Below are 19,980 nucleotides of genomic sequence, written 5' to 3'. Positions count from 1 at the left end.
AATATTTCTTCATGAATTTCCTATAAGGTATTTCGTAAGTTTTCTCAGGAGACATTCTGAGGAAAACCCGTAGAAGAATCCCTGCAATTACTTTGGGAGAAATTCCTGAAGGAATATCCAGAATCTCGGGACAATTTCTGGTAAAGATTCCGGGAAGAATTTTGGGAAAAATGCACAGAATATCTGTAAAAACTCTCAGGTGGATCACTATAAGAAATCCGGTACAACTACAAGAAACAGCCTGGCTCTGAAAAAATGCGAGAAGAATTCAATGAGAAATATCAGCAATAACTCCTGTAGAAATCCCAGAAGGCACTCCGGAAAAAAAATCTTAAGGGAAAATCCAGGGTATTTTAATTAAGAAAAGCTCTGAGAGACATCTCATGACCAACATCGGAAGGAATCTTCTGAGAGAAGTTCCAGGAGATACTCCGAGAAAAATCTTAGGTAAAACTTCAACATAAACATCGCAAAAACTTTTAACAAATTCCTGTAGGAGACCAGGAAGAACATCTCGAAGAAAGCCCAAAGGAATGGTTTGAAGATATCACAGGAAAAAATAAAAGAAATCTCTTGAGGCACTCTTGCAGTAAATTCGTGAAAACTCCTTCAGAAATCCTTGGAGAAACTTTAGTAGGAACCCCAGGAATAACTTCTTTAGCAACTCTGAAAAAAATTCTGTAAAGATCTTCTGGGGAAGTCCCAAGAGGAACACCGGAAGGAATCGGGTAAAATTTTCGTGAGGAGTGCCGAAAGAAATTCCACGATTTATCCCGACAGACATTCTTATAGAGTATTTGGAATAAATTCTGGTAGAAATCCTACGAAGATTTCTTTGAGCAAAACACTGGAGGAACTCTGAGAAGAAATAGCATCCCCGTGAAAAACTCTAGGAGAAATCGGTTGGAATTCAGGAATCCTGGAAGGAATCCGGAAGTATACCTTTCCGGAAAAAAATCAAAAAGGAATACCAAGAAAAATAGCGTCAAAAATGCGGAATGGAATTTTATAAGAAATCCTGGGAGACATCCCAGGAGATATTGTTAAAGAAGTTCCAGAAAGAAATTCTGACGGAATTTCTGGGAAAAAATCCTTGTAGCGAAATTTCTATATGGATTTTTACTACCAGGTTCATACGACCCAATGATTTTTTTTTTTCGGAGTAAAATTTCCCTGAGTACTCAAGAAATTCCCTGAGTATTCCAGGTTTTTCCCTGTTAAATAAAATTCCCTGAGGATTCCCGGTTTTCCAGGTTTTTCCAGGTAGTAGACACCCTAGAGACATCTTCTCGTGGATGTCGCCGAAAATTTTGTAATAAAAAAAATCTATACCTACCCTTAAATAATACATACTTGCCGAATTTTTGTTTCTTTTTGCCGAGATCAGCACAATAAAGTAATGTTTTAATGCCGAAAATCAGTATAACAGTCTCACATTGATTTAAATTGAAATCAACACTCAGATAGCTCAGTCCGGAAAGTAAAAATATGTGTATAGATAAAGACATTCCTCACGCGGATATAATTACATTTTATACATTCTTTTATCAAATAATTAATTCAATAATCTCAATCTTGTACAGTTACACCAGATTTGTTTTTTGAACTGGTCGGTTTTTGCTATTGCAACAGGATCAGAACTGACTAAGTTATAGCAAAAAAAACGGCCCGCGCAAAACAAAAAGCAGGTGCATTTTATCTTTCCGCTCTTACAGATGAAACGATAATTTCACTACCCACATCCAAAGAAGCGCTTCAACATACAAGCGACTTCATCGATCAAATCACGCGAGTCGTTGATGCGCACGAAATAGGCGAAAAAGGATGTGAAAACAACATGCGCACCCTCATTGAAAACCTCATGCACTATGGCCTATCGAACTTCCCTCTTCTCATCTCATAACTTATCGCATCCGATCGCATCTCACCTTACCCACTATGGTCACAGCCTAAGGTCTTCTAATCGCTCGAATGAGGTCATTTCACTCGACGTTTGAGGCACCGACAGCAAAGCAACACACATCTCACACGAATGATGCAAAGTTCACTGTCCGATGGTGAAATATTGCATGCCAGTCGGCCAGCTGCAGCATTTGCCTTGAAGGAAGCATTCGTCCCTAATAAACACAGCCTCTCATTTCGCTGAAGGGTGTTTCTGACGACGGCGCGACGAATGTTTTTACACTTTTGCTTATGGCAACGACGACACCAGAAACCTATCAAGGGAGGTTGTTTACAACAAAGTGTACACAGTTTCCTTCCTATGAATCACAAAAACCCAGAAAATAGACTGATTCCGCATCCTCGAGTAGAGTTTACTCGGGATTAATTAACATTTCGGCATCAACCGGTTAAGCCGCAGTGCAAGTTATTAAATTAAGTTAATTAAGGTATCGACCAGCGCTGATAACGAGCCTGCAACGAGGAATGCGACCTTCCACTTTGCTGCTTTCCAGATGGACTTTGACATTACGGTGAGATAGCAGGGGTCCCCTTATCAGTGGACTTCCTCCAGGTGCTAAATCTGTCACGCGCGAGCCAAAATTGATTGATTCCCAGTCATCAGAAAGAGAGAATAAAGCAGTTCAGCGAACAAATTTCCCAAACAATCATCTTTTGATGGATCGTTCGTACCTGTCGAGGCTGAAATTGCATTTTTTTTTGTAAACAGACACATTTCCATTGAAGTACCAAGGGAATTGACTGCTGTTGGAGGTCATGGTTGAAATTCGATGGTTGACGTTGAATCGATAATCCCGACTGACGATTGTCAATGTCAGGGAATTTCGGAATGGAATGTCACTTCCCTCGTAAAAGGTTATTTGATCGATATGGCAATGAAATAACAATGTGGAATGAATAACCCTTCTGTATCGATTCAACACAAAAGGGTACTTAACCCATTTATGAAATGCAACGGGTATGGCTTCTCAGTGACATCCAACCATCAACGTGACCGGATGTACAGGAAAATGTGCACACCGCCTAAAGCTCCAGCCAGAGGCAGTTAGCATGTAATTTATTATCCTGTTATGAAAAACCAACAAAGTCACATCCGTTGTTAGTTTTGCAAGACGAAGTAAATTTGATGAAGTCACGCCATGTTTGATCAATACTCTTGATATTCATAAATCAAGTGGACTTCCAATGGATGAAGAAAATATGATTTCTCAAAGGGAAGGTGATGGTTTAAGAATTTCACAACAAATCTACGTGATTTGCAATCTCGTTTATCTTATTCCGAGAAACATAACTGAAATTGTCAACAACCAACTTGTTTATTTGACTTCAGAAGTATACGTGACCCAACATGCTAAAATATATCTTGTTTATCCCGCAGCCGCTACCGTTTTCAAAATAACCTTTAACGACACGAAGGGTTGCTCCACGAAAGGAAGTATCATGTTGACCATATTCACATTTCTGTATCGGAAATCTCAAGTCACTTTTCCTATCGATAATCGCCACGATGTGACGATCTTTGGTGACCTCAGCAGGAAAAATCACGTACCCCCAATAAAACCATCGCGTGATCTTCTACGAATTGTGAGAACTCAAAACAAAACGCATACGCTTTATTGTACTACAAGGCGGATTATTCCACTCGTTGCAGCGCTCGCCAGCTATCAACGTTGTTCTTATCAAGCCGTATTTACGACTACCGAGGTTGAACCGGTTTCGGGAAGAACACGTACCCATCCCTCCCGACTAATAATATACCACACAGCGGGAGAGATTATTTTCGAGCTTTTCCTTATGAAATGGACCCTGGTCTATCGGATTACCACCACCACATCGCCGCAACAGGCTGTCGTCGTATATTAATTTATTAATAAAAAAAATGCGAGCATGCACTCGGGCCATGATCAATCAAGCGTAAGAAGGCGCTCACGCTATAGCGAACATTTTGCGACGCCTAAGCAATTTGCATCAATTGAGTCCGCAGTCCGGTTTGGTTTGGGGATGATAAGATACGTCCGGACGGAGGTTGGAAAGCCTTAACTAAGGTCAACAAGCGTTGATTGGGCGTGTGTTATCTAATCACTTGAGGCTGGTGTAGACTTTTCGTTCGGAAGAAGTGCATCTCGAAACTTTGTAGATGCTATGGGTATTCACATAAGTTGTTTGAGAATAGTGATTTGTTTTCATAATTTCCAAGACCTTGTAGTGATATCTGAGTTTCTGTCACAATCCTACCAATCACAATCCTACCAATCACAACTTCAATCTAAACTTTGAAGTTCTACAGAAGTTCTGGAGATCATTAATATATCAATTGCTGAAGTTATGAAGTTCGACCGGGATCAAGTTAAGTTTGTTCTGAAGTTTCAAACTTTTGGAAAGTTCTGCGAGGTTTCCATCAAAAGCTTCAACTGCAGGAATTCCAATTCTGTTCAAAACCTTTATCGTTCATTTTGAACAATGCAATGAAAACACCTGCTGATCCTCCTAAAACAAAGTTTCACACTCTGCTTCCGGTCGCTAACTTCTACGGTGCGATAAGACCGACCTCACCATACTGATCTTTTTTCCGACTTTTTGGGGCACCAATTCCACGGACGATCATCGCAGATCGGTTCAAGTGGAAGGACAAGGCCTTCCAGCACCAGCAGCAGTAATCACTTGGGTCAGTATGTACGGCGATCAACTTTGGTACGTGTGCTACGATCGTCCGGTTCACAAAGGGGGCAACAACCATCGACGACCAACACCACAATCGCCGTGCCGTTTGCATAAGTATTGTTCAACCCGCGACATGACTTCCTCAAAGTTGCGACTGTCGACTACTTGTCGTTCGGTATGGTGCTTGGCGCCAATTCTCCGATGGTGGTCAATGAAGCGCGTCCAACCAGTCGCTCATGCTGGCTGGTGGTACACAAGTCCAGCCAAAACAATAACTCCACGCGACCACCGACCGCCTCGGCAATCATCATGAATACGCGATAGCGCGCAGTGCAGGGCGTGACGACGAGACAGACGATCGTTGAATGAGCGATCGGGCAGCGGTAGGCAATCGCATTCGACGAGGAGGTCTATTTTTAGATCACCCAAGGCACCTTAACAGTGCTTTTACAAGCGTCAAGCAGCGACGAGAAGGGACTTTACAGCGGTTTATGGTGAAATTATAGCCCGCCTCGACTAGGGCTGAGTAATGAAAGCGCATCGTTGTGAAAACAGAAAATGTAAATTTAGGGTGGATGTCGTAGTGAGAGAGTGAGTTGTCACTTATCATCCCACCGTATGCAAATAACCAGTTTGAGCTAGGAATTATTTAGTCGTCTGAGTACGATCGAAGTATAGTAGGTATTATGGTCTAATCGTGATATCGCGAACGAGGTGTTTTGCAGGATTCTTTACAATAGCTCCGGGGAATTCAATTATCATCAAATTTAATGAATTGGTTTTTATCAGTTCTTCGATATTTTTCGCATTGAGATGTTGATGTTTGAAGATTGGTGGTGACGCCAATCAGTTCTATATTTCGACAGGAAACGGGTTTGAAATACACACTGACCCAGAGTGCAAATCATACTGGTAATATAAAAGTTTGCAACTTAAATTGCAACTTAAATTGATTTTTAAAAAGTAAAGAGAAATTTTTCCCAACAGAAATTATGTTGTTTGAAAAAAAAACAACAACTGAAAACCCTAAAAAATATAAATGAAGAAATAAATCCAAGAAAAGGCTTTCCTTAAGACTCATTTCTTCGGTTATATACCATTTCTGTGTTTGTTATCGTGTAACTGCAAATATCAATTCCTGACTGAACTTGTCAAAGGGCGAATCAACTTTTGTAAACTAATCTTTCAATAATTTCAACACACGCTCGCTAATTACATGATAAGGGTATCATTTTCGATTGTTTTTGTTGTTCTAGATGCTAGTACAGATGATTATGTCACTAAACTACGTAACCATGACTCATGAGATCATCCGAGTACTGATCATCTCGCTGATCACGTGCGATATTCAGTTGGTGAAATAAATCGTATGATATTAAGGGTGAAGAAGGTGTCATTGGTGTCATCGTCATCATTGAATTTTGAAAAGTAGATACCTCGTTTAAAACACAACTGTTTGTAATGAAAATGTATTCACTGTCTTCCAAATGAAGAAAGGAATACAGCGAATACATTGTCATTACAAACATTTGTATTTTGAACGAGAAAACAGCTTGCGAAACATCAATGATGACGATGCTAGCAATGACGTCTTCTTTAATCTTAAAGCGAGATTACAGCTCTATAATACCGTTCCAAATCCCCATTGGTTTGACCGCTTCTAAACTGAACAGTGAACACTTTAACACACTTCAACCCTAGTAGGATGTTGGGGTCAATATGACCCAAACAGACACGCTGAACGTACACTACGCCATCGTGGTGCAAAAAACCCAACATCTTAGGAGGGTTAACAGCTAATCTGCGCATTGTTCAAATTAAAATTTGTTCAAACCCTTCAAACGTCATTTTTTGCACGGAACGATGCGAAACGGAACAAAACGGAACGATACGAAACGGAATCAAAACAAAATAGCAAATAAGGTTCCCAGTAGTGAGTTTTTTATGCCCACAGGGTTACTAGAAGTTCAAATTAAAAATATACCTCGTTGGTTTGCATGAGGTGTCCTTCAAACCAACGATAGTCGAATTGTTACTGAGCCATATAAAACTAATAAAAAAGCTATGGATGATTTCAAAGCAGAAGACTACTAGAAACCAATAAGATCAATACTGAACTAAACTGGATGTGGTCTTGAAGGTAGGTATTTTGTTGACATTTTTGAATGACTTCACGTTTTGAAAAAATGGAATGAACTGATTGAGCGCAGAATAAACATGACTTTCTATTTCTAAATCAACGAAACTCTTCTTCATTCAAAATTCACCAATTCTTCATCTTCAACAAAAGTTTCTCTATGATTTAGATTTTCTCTAAAAAAAATATCTTAAATAATCAGACTGTGGAGGATATCTGAGATTATTTTGAGAAAATTTCGAACAATGCCTGAAAGAACACAGGGAGACATTCTAGATTCTAGAAAAAATCTCCAGATAGAAATCGCTCAGGGAGAACACCTGCAGGAGATATACAGGGGAGAAAATTTCTGAACAAACCCCCAGAAGAACCCATGCTCTAGAGTCAGATTTTTGGATACAATCCCCATAGGAATCACTGCAGTTTTACCTCTGGAAAAAGGTCAAACTTATTTTATTACAGATGTTCTTACTGGAGTCCCATCAAGTTTTTCTTCAGAAGATCAATTTGAAAATCTTTAAGGGTGTCTTTATTGTAACGGGCCTTCTCTTGGATTTTCTCCAGGAATCCCTGGATGTTCCCCACGATTTTCCAAAGCGTCGACTACTCTTTATCCCAACTGGTAATTAGGGTGGCTCAAGCTTGTATGGCAAAACCACATGTCAAAAAGTTTGATGGGCCCCCTTCTCATTTCGTTCTATATGACGCCACGATGCTCTGGCCAAATTTTCAGCTAAATCCGTTAACATTAGGGCGGTGCTAAACTCATTTGAAGTTTGTATGGGAGTTTATATGGGAAAACATCGTTTTTTGCAATTTTCTTCTGAGGGGCTCTAATTTTTCTTTAAACACGTAATTGATCCTATAGAAATATGGCCTGGGATGTGCCGAAAAACTTTGACGAAGACCGCAACGTAATCAGAAACTTGCGAAAAAAGATATAGCATAGACAGTACGAGCCCATTCAATGGGATTTTATTGCTATTGTTATTCCTTTACATGTTAAATGTTAAGCACCACCAGATGGTCTGCATGTAATATCTTTTCTTACAAGCTTCGGATGACTTTGTGGTCTTCGACAAAGTTTTTCGGTACATTTAAGACTATAGTTCTATATAATCGGTTATGTGTTTTAAGTAAAAACAGTGCCCCTCATGATAAAAATGCTAAAAACGATGTTTTCCCATATAAACTCCCATACAAACTTCAAATGAGTTTAGCACCGCCCTAATGTTAACGGATTTAGCTGAAAATTTGACCAGAGCATCGCGGCGTCATATAGAACGAAATGAGAAGGGGGCCCATCGAACTTTTTGACATGTGGTATTTTGAGCCACGCTACTGGTAATAGATAACGTTGATCTCGAAAATTTTTGTTGGTGACAAAACAGAAGCCAAATTTGTTGCGTACTTTTCAACTCGAAGTTATCCATCAAAAATCGCACACTCCAAACTCATGGTGAACGATCTTTATCCTATTCTGTTCAAGTTGAGACAAACCTATGTCGCATTGGGTGGAATGTCGCAACAAATGCAGGTTGCGACGTTGCAATTATTGTATGCGCGATGGTTGAAATTTGATTCAGTGATTTATACGCAATTTATATAGGTTTTATCCAGAGTTGAAGGGATTTTTCAAGCGGAATGCATCTAATATATTGTGAATCATTGAATGATTATCATTCAAAGAATTACATACAAATGTTACTCAGGCAGATCTCAGAACTTTTTTCTAGCTTCTGATGGATTACTCTACAGATACATAAGAAATATTTGTAAAGCTATCTCTGGAAATGTTTTTAACTTTTGAAGAATATAATAAAGAAACATTTGAAAATACGCGAAACGAAAATGTTAGAGCAATTGTACGATTTATTTAGATAGATATGTTGAAAAGCTTAAAAAATTCGTCAGTGATTGACATATCAATTCATCAACCATCATTTTGGTCGCGAGAATTCACAACACTGTTCAGTATACGAGTGTGCAACTATTATTGAAAATTTACTTAGATATGCTGTAAAATTTAATTTTGCAAAATGAAATTTATTGCTACGATCCTAAAATTTACAGATATAACTGATATAGAGCAATTCAAAGCTTTTTAGATCAATATCGGAATTATTGATTTTATCTTAAATGAAACCAATTTCAAATATTAGAATTGTATGATTAAAAGTAAGTACGCATTTCGCATGCTTCGAGTTAAGACGACATTGCATTTTATCATTCTATCTGTGTCATCACTCCTTCTTCACCCAGCCCTTATTCGAACTTCAGTTCAAGGACAGCCACCATGGAACCCAACGGTGAAGCGTAATTTCAGTGAAAGCATTCCTGCCCCGGCTCTGTCCTTCTGTACAATGTAGGTTTGCGAAAACACCAGATGCCCATCCTTCTCTCCTGCTTCATCCACCATTCCGTTCGCAATCAAAACCGAACGACGCCCGGCCTGCGTTTAAGGGCATTTTTATTAGCTCCATCGCATCGAACAACCAAAACACAACAGAACGCCGTTGTCTCAAGTTCAAGGTCATGCTATTACGTGGCACCGGAAAACTGCGGCGCAAATTTTGTTTTGCTGCCGCTGTTGTTCTTCTCCAGAGGGGAGTAGCACCACAACTCCACTTATATGGATTGCATTATTCCGCCGCTGAGTTGACCGGCGGTAAGTTGGGATTGGTATTGGCCATGTCCATGTTGGTGGCTTTGTGTTGCATTGTGTGTAGAGGATACACACCCTGCTGCGTCGCTGGATGATGGTATGAGAGCCGACGCTAATGTGGTTTTCAATGGCCAATCAAGCGGTTTTTTTCCTGCAGCGAGATACACTATATATACCTACTTTATCGCTAGGCTGAATGCAGATATCAATTTATTCACGGATAGAGCAGCTATCGTTTTACATTGCATCGTAGGCATGTCGCAGTACGTGTAAGTGCAATGCAAGCAACTCAAATGGAATTCAATACACCTAGGTACCTTCATGTAAAAAATATCAAAACAAGTTTCTAAAAATAGCTTTGCCTAGCCTCTAAAAGTGTACTTCAACATCAACACAAATAGCAAATCAACAGCGCTTTATAAGCGAGTCGCTAGTACAAACTGGTATGCTCTCGTCTCGCATTGAGAAACATGCGATAAAAGCCCTCGAAATAGAATTCCAGAAATGATGGGCATGCTATTCCTGTAGAATTTACCTGACAATGGTATTGCGTTCTAGAGGAAAAAAGCAGTGTGATCAACATCAACAACTTTAGGGCGCCTTTGGCAAAAAATGGTTATCAACAACGCCGAAAATAGCTCCTCGGCCTTCCGGTCCAATTTGACGACGGAGGAGTGGGTGGAGCTTTACGTTTTCTCGAAAAGGGAACCGGTGTGGTGCTGCCAAGACAACAACGCAGCCCTTCAAACTTTTGCATGTATATTTCTTAGGTCAATATTTATCTGAGGCTCGATTCGGTTCGCACTCTGCGGAAGGATGAGGAATGTGGAATGCGTACCAGCGGGTCGACACGTACGCACTGGGCTTTGCCTGTGGATGTTTGGATACTATACAGTACTAGATACGTGTATGATAATATGATTCGAATACAATAACCGGTGTGGTTGTGTTAAATTTTCAACCTAGCTGGAAAATCGTACACTGTCAATTTGAATGATTTAGCACAATTTGATGGTTTGTTAGCATTGTTATTATAAATGATAACGAAAATATAGACTGACCTGACTCATATTTTTCACGTCACACATTACTGATAATTTTATCAATTGATAGAAGATATTACTATCATAACAAGTAGAGACAAATAAGTTTATCAAAACTAGTTATGGAATTACAAGGCAGATAAGGCAGACTCTTATTTTTGGTATTATGAGATACAACAACATTCTTAGCAATTCATACTTCAGATCAGATATATACATGTGGTTATAGGAATGAGTCAAACTCTGGTTACTTGATTCATAGCATCCAAAGATACAATTGTTATCTTTGCGTTTTTATATGTAGTTCAATTTGTCCAAAGAAACTAAATCTTAACTGTTAATGATTAACTTACTCAGCTGTCAGGAAGCTGCCAGGATTGGCATGAAGAATTCACCAACAATCTTTGAGATTTGGCCAAAAAAATATCTAGAAAATCGATCGCAAACATCGCCAGGAATCTAAGAACTTTACCACAATCTTGAATTTGCCTTTAAACCAAAATCATTTAAAGATAAAAGTAACCAAGTATATTTTTAAGTACTATTAGGAAGTTTTCATCCACTGATGTTTGTAGATCATCAAGACCTCAAAATTTCAAAATATCCTGGTGATGTTATTTCTTGCAATACTCAAAACAGTCCTCCATACTTTTATGGAGGGTAATGTACGTTGCTCTAGGATGTACAATTTCAATCCCAAATTTTGATGGGATTCCCTGAAAGACAGTGAGTGGATTTTTTACCTAATAAAAAACCCTGGGGATTTCCCACATAACTGAAGTGCTGTATTGCCATTTCATCAAATGAAGATTTGTGTAAACCATTGATAATACTTACCCTCCAGCGAATAGATGAATGAATGTATCTCGATCACGTTGGGACATACTTTTTCCGACGGTGTCTTTTCTTGGCAGTTTTTCTTCACCGTGTATCGTCACTAAGAGCAAAGAAATGTACAAACTCTCACACAGTGGTAATACTTTTTTTTCCTCCTTATCAGCCGCACTGTAGTGGTAAATGTCCTACACACGCAAGTACTTCTCTACTACCACCAGCAATTATTTCACTTATAATTTATAAGGTCCCTTGCGTTTGCAATCTTCAAATAATATCTTTTCCCAAATGCACAACGTAGTACGTCTTTCGGGCGGAAATGTGTATGTTTACTTTCTTCACTTTCTTCGAAAAACGCGGGATTAAAAATATAAAATCCGCGCGGACAGTCACATTCTATCACCTGAACTTGATTTAACACGGAAAGCAACTTTCACACTGCCCGAGAAAGGGCCAAGCACTAGCGCTCCACGCTAAAGGGTGGCGGTGCTCCGCCAGAGCTGAACACTCTCGCGCGGCCTGCTCGCTGCGTTCGCTAGCTGGTCGTTTCTCGGTGATGTAATCAATCACGGCACACAGAAGAGTGTGGAACGGTCCTCCTCCCCCACGGCGTCGTCTCTCGATGATTCGATTGAACCGGTTTTGCCGAATTCTACCAGGTTCTACGATGCAAGTCGAACGGAAACAAAAAACGCACCCAAACGAGGACAAATCCGAAAAACCGGAATCCTTACTGGCGGAGGCTGATGAATTTTCTCTTCTGTGTCACGACTTCTTCACCCTCGCGAGAGGAACAAAACGAAAAGTGAGGTTAGGTTTCTCGAGTAACTTCCTGTGCGAAACTGAGATCGCTCGCCTGCTGGACACTAGAATTTATAATCACTCAAGCTTTTTCTGGGATAAGAACTATGACGCAACGGCGCCACAACACAAGCTAGTTCTGATTAGGGCTGATAATTGGATGTTCAATCACTTTCAATTTGGAGAATCTTTCACTCTTCTAGTAGCAGATTATACACACTGGTCTGTCACTAACACAACGGTACTTTCCTTCTTTATTTTGATTCTGTGCAATCACAACAATTCGCTAACGGTAAATTTTACATCTGCTCACTTTGATGGCTAGTCGAAGACTGAAAGCACGAAACGAGAACGCACGAACTTGTACTTCTTCGGTCGGCTCGACGTCGACGACGCCGGACTCGTGAACAGTGTTGCCATATTGTCAACCTGAGCAAATGGTTGAAAATCTTCTAATGTAGCTACTAGTAAACATTTTATAAATAATTCTAGAGCTCGATTTGAATAGGTCGTATGTGCTTTCGTCGATATAAAAATCGATCAGTTTATTTTAGTCACTGTAGCAATATCAATTATTTTTCGAGGACTTTTAGTGATTTAACGGAAAGCCTGTTTTGTAAAGAATCGGCTGTATGTATAAGTTTTGTTTAATTTCAACAGCTTTCGCTTCAATAAGCGAATCCAACTGATCGAATTTTATATCGACGAAAGCACATACGACCTATTCTAATCGAGCTCCAGAATTTATTTAGAAAATAAAAAAAACTTAACGATTTGAGTGGTCCTAAGACGACTTGTAAATCGATTTTTTTACTAAAAAAATATCATAATTTTATGTTATAATTTTGGGCGTTCATTCCGCTTGATTGAAGTGAGTTATAAGAAAGCTTTGTAATAAAAAATAAATAACTTTTAAATGCTTCAAGAAAACGCTCAAAATTGAAAATGACCCATCTTGCCCCGCGGTTGTTTTTGTTTATATAGAGATTATATGGAATGTATCGCATAAGAAAAATGACTCAAAACCATTTTATTTTTTATGTTCAACTAGCAGTCCCGGCAAACGTCGTCCTGCCTGCCTACTCTGTGATTTGACGTCCGGTTCAATGAAGAAATGCCCCTCAAAATGGAATTTCAGATTTTCCCGTTTTTCTTGCCTTCCCGGTCACTTTTTCTAATTATTTTTTTCGTACGAACACGTCGGAGGCCTGGCGGAATGCAACAGTGAAAGAATCATGTCGATCTGTTGACCCGTTCCCGAGCCTATACAAACACCATTCCATTTTTATTTATTTCCAATGAGATCAAATAATTTTCAATCAATACCCTAAACTTTTGTATATTCATGCTGGACATGCTATGCGGGGCACCTAACAATAGTAGTTTACACAACAAGAATGAAGATTTTTACAGCACGAGTCGTACACTTATCCTCCAACGAGGCTTGCCGAGTTGGATAATTACGACCAGTGCTGTAAAAATTGAGTTCTGCACCGAGTTGCGTACAAAGTTTTTTTTTGTTATTTCATAAATTACCATTTGAGGATAGTTTTTAACTGAACTTCTTCATAAAACTGCACACTGATGTTTGTGGAATGGTGCATTGTGTATCTCTTCACTGTACCTTGCGCTGTTCTGCAGTCCTACCCCGTATATGCGTATCTGCCGTACGCATCATCTTCTTTGCGTATACTGCTGATTGACAGTTCTCGACATACTTCAGTTCTATCTAGACTATCGAACGGGCTAGTAATGTAATGCGTTTGTTTTAACTTTTTCAATAAAGTGTCCGTGTTTTTATAACGTGATTTCGCGAGTTCCCCCGTATATTATCGTCTCCGAATTTCCGAGTACGTTGTATTCCACTGCGTTGGCCTCCGGACTCTGCTCGCCGTCAGGTTAAGGTCCCAGTTTGGAACGGATTCGATCTCGGGAAGATTCGATCAGGAAGAATCGAATAGTGTAAAGTGCTGACTCACCGCGCCGGTGAGATTGTGAATCGCGAAAAACTATTGTGCCCCGGTTGTCGATCGGGTGAAGAAAAGTGCGGTTAGTGACTGAAAGTTAACCATGGCCGATGCGAAATTCGCTATTCCCAAGCTGAACGGTGTTAACTGGCAGACTTGGAAGGTGCGACTAGAGAACCTGCTAGCGCGCGAAGATTTGTGGCACGTCATCGAAAACGACATTCCACAAGAAGAAGCCATGTCTGCGATGTGGAAAAGTGAGGATCGAAAGGCTAAAGCAACGATGATTCTACTGCTGGAGGACAGTCAACTCCCACTAGTGCGGAACTGTGTGCACGCGAAAGATGCATACGATGCGCTCAGAAGTTATCATCAGAAGACTACACGCTCGATTCGTGTATCACTGCTGAAGAAGATTTGCTCCACCAATCTGTCCGATAACGGTGATGTCGAAAAACATCTCCAAGAGTTCGACGATATCTTCGATCGCCTGGATGCTGCCGGGATGAAGTTGGACAAAGATACGAAGATCTGTATGTTATTACGGAGTCTTCCTGCCTCCTTCGATGGTTTGGTAACGGCCCTCGATAGCCGTTCCGACGATGATATTTCACTGGATGTGGTGAAATCCAAGCTGGTGGACGAATATAATCGGCAATTGGAACGAAGAGGTGGATCAGCGAAGGTGGAACGAGCGATGAGGTCAGATGTGCGGTACGGTGATGGCAAGCCGGATAGGGAATCGAGAACTTGCCACTACTGCAAGAAGTCCGGCCACATTAAGCGAAATTGCCGGAAGTTTTTGTCGGCGCAGAAGAGAGACGGAAATCATCCGCATTCCAGACAAGACTCGGATGGGTCTCCGAGAGCCAAAGCAGCGCAGAATGACGTCAGAGGCGTGGCGTTCAATGTCGGTGGTGAAAGTTCGTCGAGCTGGGTGATAGATAGTGGTGCCAGTGCGCATATGTCTAAGGACAAGTCGTTTTTCGGGTCGTTAAGTGAATTTTCTGGTGGTTTTATCACTCTGGCCGACGGGAAGAAGACCCAAATCGAGGGTGAAGGTTGCGGAGTAATCCACGGTGTCGACGGTACCGGTAAAGTGATGAAAATCGAGATGAACGATGTTAAATTTGTGCCGGGACTCTCTACGAACTTGCTCAGTGTTGCGAAATTGGCACAGAAGAACTTCCGAGTGAACTTTGACGAGAACGGTTGTGAGATTATCGACGCGGAAGACAATGTAGTGGCTACGGGAAGTCTACACGGTGGATTATACTACCTGAGAATAGCGGAAGCGACCATGGCTGCATCGGAAGCGGTGCACAAAGTGAACTGTCAGCACCAGTGGCACAGACGGCTCGGGCATCGCGACTGGGCTGCTGCTGAGCGGATCATCAACGAACAACTGGCTTCCGGGATCAAAGTGAGCGACTGTGGACTACGTTTGGTTTGCGAATGCTGCATGGAAGGTAAGTCAGCCAGGCTTCCATTTCCCCCCGTTGTTGACCGTAAGTCGTCCCGAGTGTTGGACATTCTCCACACTGATTTATGTGGTCCCATGGACAACGTTACGCCGAGTGGCAATCGGTATGCCATGACGATTACCGATGACTATAGCCGGTTCACGGTTACGTACCTGTTGAAGAACAAGAACGAGGCGGCTGGCAACATCAGGGATTACGTGCGGTGGGTGAGCAACATCTTCGGGCGAAAACCTCGCGTTGTACGCTCCGATGGCGGGGGAGAGTTTGACAATAAGGAGCTTCGGGCGTTCTACAAATCCGAAGGAATTCAGCCACAGTTTACAACCCCCTACTCCCCGCAACAAAAACGGCGTTGCTGAACGCAAAAACCGCTCCCTGACCGAGATGGCGACTTGTATGCTGGTAGACGCTGGTTTGGAGAAGCGCTACTGGGGCGAAGCGATGCTGACTGCCACGTACCTTCAAAATCGGCTCCCATCTAGGTCTATCCAGACAACACCATACCAGATGTGGTGGGGCCGGAAACCGGACTTGAGCAATCTCCGGGTTTTTGGATGCCAGGCGTACGTGCACGTGCCTGACTCGAAGCGGAAGAAGCTAGACAGCAAAGCGACCAAACTGACGTTCATCGGATACGCGATGGAACAAAAGGGTTACCGATTCGTTGACCTTGAGACGGACCAGGTGACCATTAGCCGCGATGCCCGCTTCATCGAGATGGGGAACGGAACGTCGTCGGTGGAAGTAACGATCCCAGCAACAAGCAAGAAGCCGGAGGAACAGGTCGTGGTGCTGCCGCTGAAAAAGGTTCCCGATAACGAAGTGGAAGAAAACGAGTCAGATCCGGGAGATTTTTATGAAGCCGACGATGGAGAGCCCGAAGCAAGCTCGACTGTTCGTAGATCGGAGCGGTCCAATCGAGGAACACGACCAAAGCATCTCGACGATTACGACCTGGACTACGTTGCAGCGTGCGCAGTGGAAGAACCAGTAACTGTAAAGGAAGCTCTCCAAGAACCTGTGTGGCGCAATGCCATGGAAGAAGAACTGGAAGCGCATCGTGTCAACGGAACGTGGAGACTGGTGAAGCTGCCCGAGGGAAGGAAGGTCATCGGATCGAGATGGGTGTACAAGGTGAAGAAAAATGAAGAAAACCGTGTAGTGAAATTCAAGGCGAGGCTGGTAGCCCAAGGATATGCACAGCGATTCGGAGTCGACGTTGGTGAAGTGTTCGCCCCCGTTACTAGTCAAGCAACATTCCGAACGTTCTTGACAGTGGCGGCGAAGCACGACATGATTGTTCAGCATCTGGATATCAAGACGGCATATCTGCATGGAACTCTGGAGGAAGAAGTTTACATGCGACAACCGCCGGGATTCGTGAAGATCGGGAAGGAACAGATGGTGTGCAGGCTCCAGCGTAGCATCTACGGATTGCGCCAGTCTGCTCGCTGCTGGAACAGGAAGCTGGATGAAGTGCTCGTGCAGAATGGATTCAAGGCCGCCGCAGCAGATCCTTGCCTCTACATTCGGGACAATGGCAAGACAAAAGTTCTTCTCCTGGTGTATGTTGACGATCTTCTGCTTGCATCAACCGATAGGACCGAAATCGAGATGATAGAGAAGCGTCTCAATGCAGAGTTTGAACTGTCCAATCTCGGGGAAGTACGTCACTTTCTGGGGGTTGAAGTACGGCGTAACGGTGGCGTGTTTAAGATCAGTTTGGGCAACTACATCGACAGACTGCTGAAGTCCCACGGTATGGAAGAGGCAAAGCCTGCAAAGTCCCCCATGAACCTCGGATACCATAAACAGGCCGAATTTGGGAAACCATTTGACGATCCGACGAATTACCGCAGTCTTGTCGGTGCGTTACTCTACCTGGCCGTCGTAGCGAGACCGGATATTGCAGCTTCTGCTGCGATTTTGGGAAGGAGGTTTAGCGCACCAACTGAAGCAGATTGGACGGCTGCGAAGCGTGTGCTGCGGTTCCTGAAGAAGACAAAAGGCTGCTACCTGCAGTTAGGAGGAATCGCTGATCAGCCGCTGGTTGGGTTCTCCGATGCGGACTGGGCTGGCGATGCTGAAAGTCGCCGTTCTACTTCCGGAATGGTATTTCAATTCGGCGGCGGTACCATCTCGTGGGCAAGTCGTCGCCAATCATCCGTGACCCTTTCGTCCATGGAAGCAGAATACGTCGCGCTCAGCGAAGCGTGCCAAGAAGCGCTATGGCTGCGACAGTTACTTCGAGACTTCGGCGAACCCCAGGATCAACCGACGGTGGTGATGGAGGACAACCAGAGCTGTTTAGCATTCGTACGGTCGGAGAGAACGAATAGGCGCTCCAAGCACATAGACACCCGTGAGCATTTCGTACAGGAGCTATGCGTCGAGAAGAAGATTGTTCTGCAGTACTGCTCAACCGATCGTATGGCTGCCGATATCATGACGAAACCCCTGGGTCCGCTGAAGCACCGTGAGTTCTGCGAACTGCTAGGGCTCAAGGAGGACTCCTGAAGAGATTCCACATTGAGGGGGAGTGTGGAATGGTGCATTGTGTATCTCTTCACTGTACCTTGCGCTGTTCTGCAGTCCTACCCCGTATATGCGTATCTGCCGTACGCATCATCTTCTTTGCGTATACTGCTGATTGACAGTTCTCGACATACTTCAGTTCTATCTAGACTATCGAACGGGCTAGTAATGTAATGCGTTTGTTTTAACTTTTTCAATAAAGTGTCCGTGTTTTTATAACGTGATTTCGCGAGTTCCCCCGTATATTATCGTCTCCGAATTTCCGAGTACGTTGTATTCCACTGCGTTGGCCTCCGGACTCTGCTCGCCGTCAATGTTCAAGCCATATTTAAGAAAGTCTGATCATAGCAGGTATCAGGTATCAGTAGGTCGGCTCTAGAGGCACGTTCTCCTCCATTTGGGAAATTTGTGCCATCGCCATGAACACGAGCCTATTCATCATTTACCTGACGGAGAAGGGAAGGAAAAAGGATAGGAGATGGGAAAGGACAGGTAAGGGAATAGGATCGTCATACTCGCAAAAGCGTACCACAATGGGTTCACATAGCGTCCTGAAAAGGACACTGTAATAACGCATAAGCGTGCCACAATGGGTTCGAACAGCGCCCTGAGAAGGGCACTGTGATAATGCATAAAGCGTAAAGAGAGCCTATAGCTCTTTACCACAGCGGGTCAAGAACAACAGAACGTCCTGAAGATTCAGGTTTCTGAAGTCAGTTTCACTTAATAAGTGTTTCCCGAGTACTCGGAAACGCAATTGCGCAAAAGCTGGACAGTTACATATTAAATGATACGAAGTTCCATAATCGGATTCACAGCTATCACATGCAAATGAATCAGCTTGCTGAATATTCGCCATGTGATAACTGAGTCGGCAGTGGCCAGTCAATGCTTTGACCAGCATGTTGCAATTCTGCTTTGACAGATTTGTTAGATACTTTGCCACCCCTAGAGATGGCTCAGTACAATACAATTTTGTTTGACGACATGACTCCAAACTATTCCAGTATTGTTTGTGCTGAGTGGCAGCCCAGGTGTCAATCTGAAGCTTCACCCAACACTTGGATACCGGAATAGCTGGCTCAGGGCCAATGAAGTCATGTGATGCTCCAGTGCGAGCTAACTCATCAGCCAATTCATTTCCAGCGATGGAAGAATGGCCAGGTACCCATACAAGGTGAACAGCGTTTGCTGAATTCAGCTCCTCAATTTGAGTTCGACAAGCGATAACTATCTTCGACCTGGAGTTGGCCGAAGCAAGTGCTTTAATAGCAGCCTGGCTATCTGAACAGAAGTATATTACTTTGCCCATTACGTGCTGCTGAAGTGCTGATTGCACTCCGCACATAAGAGCAAAGATTTCGGCCTGAAAAACGGTGCAGTGTCTGCCAAGTGAATAAGACTGATACAGCCTTAGCTCACGAGAATAAACACCAGCACCTGCTCGACCTTCTAGAAGGGAGCCATCAGTGTAACATACGATGCCGTCTGAAATACTTCTCTCCAGATAACCAGATGTCCACTCTTCCCGGGAAGGGAATTTCGTGGAAAATGTCCTATATGGAAAATTACAAGCAATTGTAAGATCACTTGGAGCAAGGACAACTTTGTCCCAATTCACCAAAAGTGGAAACAACGAGGTGTGTGTTGAACTGCGGTTCACAGGAGTTTCCTCTAGTAAACTGAGTACCCATAGACGGTAAGTGCAAGAAAGTGCTTCTTGTTTGAGATGAATGTGTAGTGGGACAACGTCAAAGAGAACTTCGAGCGCTGCCGTGGGAGTTGAAGAGAACGCTCCAGACATCGCCATTAAGCACATCCTTTGGAGATGGCCTAACTTTGATTGGACCGTTCTCACTTCGCCCTTTTGCCACCACACAAGACATCCATA

General features: G+C 42.7%; 1 protein-coding gene across 7 annotated transcripts in view; it reads right to left on the bottom strand.

Annotated features, from left to right (window-relative positions):
- LOC115253702 (mitochondrial carrier protein Rim2) overlaps window positions 1-12,446 on the bottom strand; it is a 36,085-nt gene extending 23,639 nt beyond the window's left edge. For 6 of the 7 annotated variants that reach the window (XR_009997411.1, XR_009997412.1, XR_009997413.1 and 3 more), the window contains exon 1: window positions 11,306-12,446. Coding sequence is in view for 1 of the 7 variants with exons in the window: in XM_029871396.2 (XP_029727256.1) it covers window positions 11,306-11,352 (47 nt within the window). In the remaining 6 variants the exon portion in view is untranslated. The remainder of the gene's footprint in view (window positions 1-11,305) is intronic. The other variant, XM_029871396.2, reaches the window with a different exon arrangement.
- Between the last annotated feature and the right edge of the window lie 7,534 nt (window positions 12,447-19,980).

This window comes from Aedes albopictus, chromosome 2, assembly GCF_035046485.1.
Source record: "Aedes albopictus strain Foshan chromosome 2, AalbF5, whole genome shotgun sequence".
NCBI lineage: Eukaryota > Metazoa > Arthropoda > Insecta > Diptera > Culicidae > Aedes > Aedes albopictus.
Note: the sequence above shows the minus strand (reverse complement) of the source record. Positions and strands in the feature narration are given on the sequence as shown.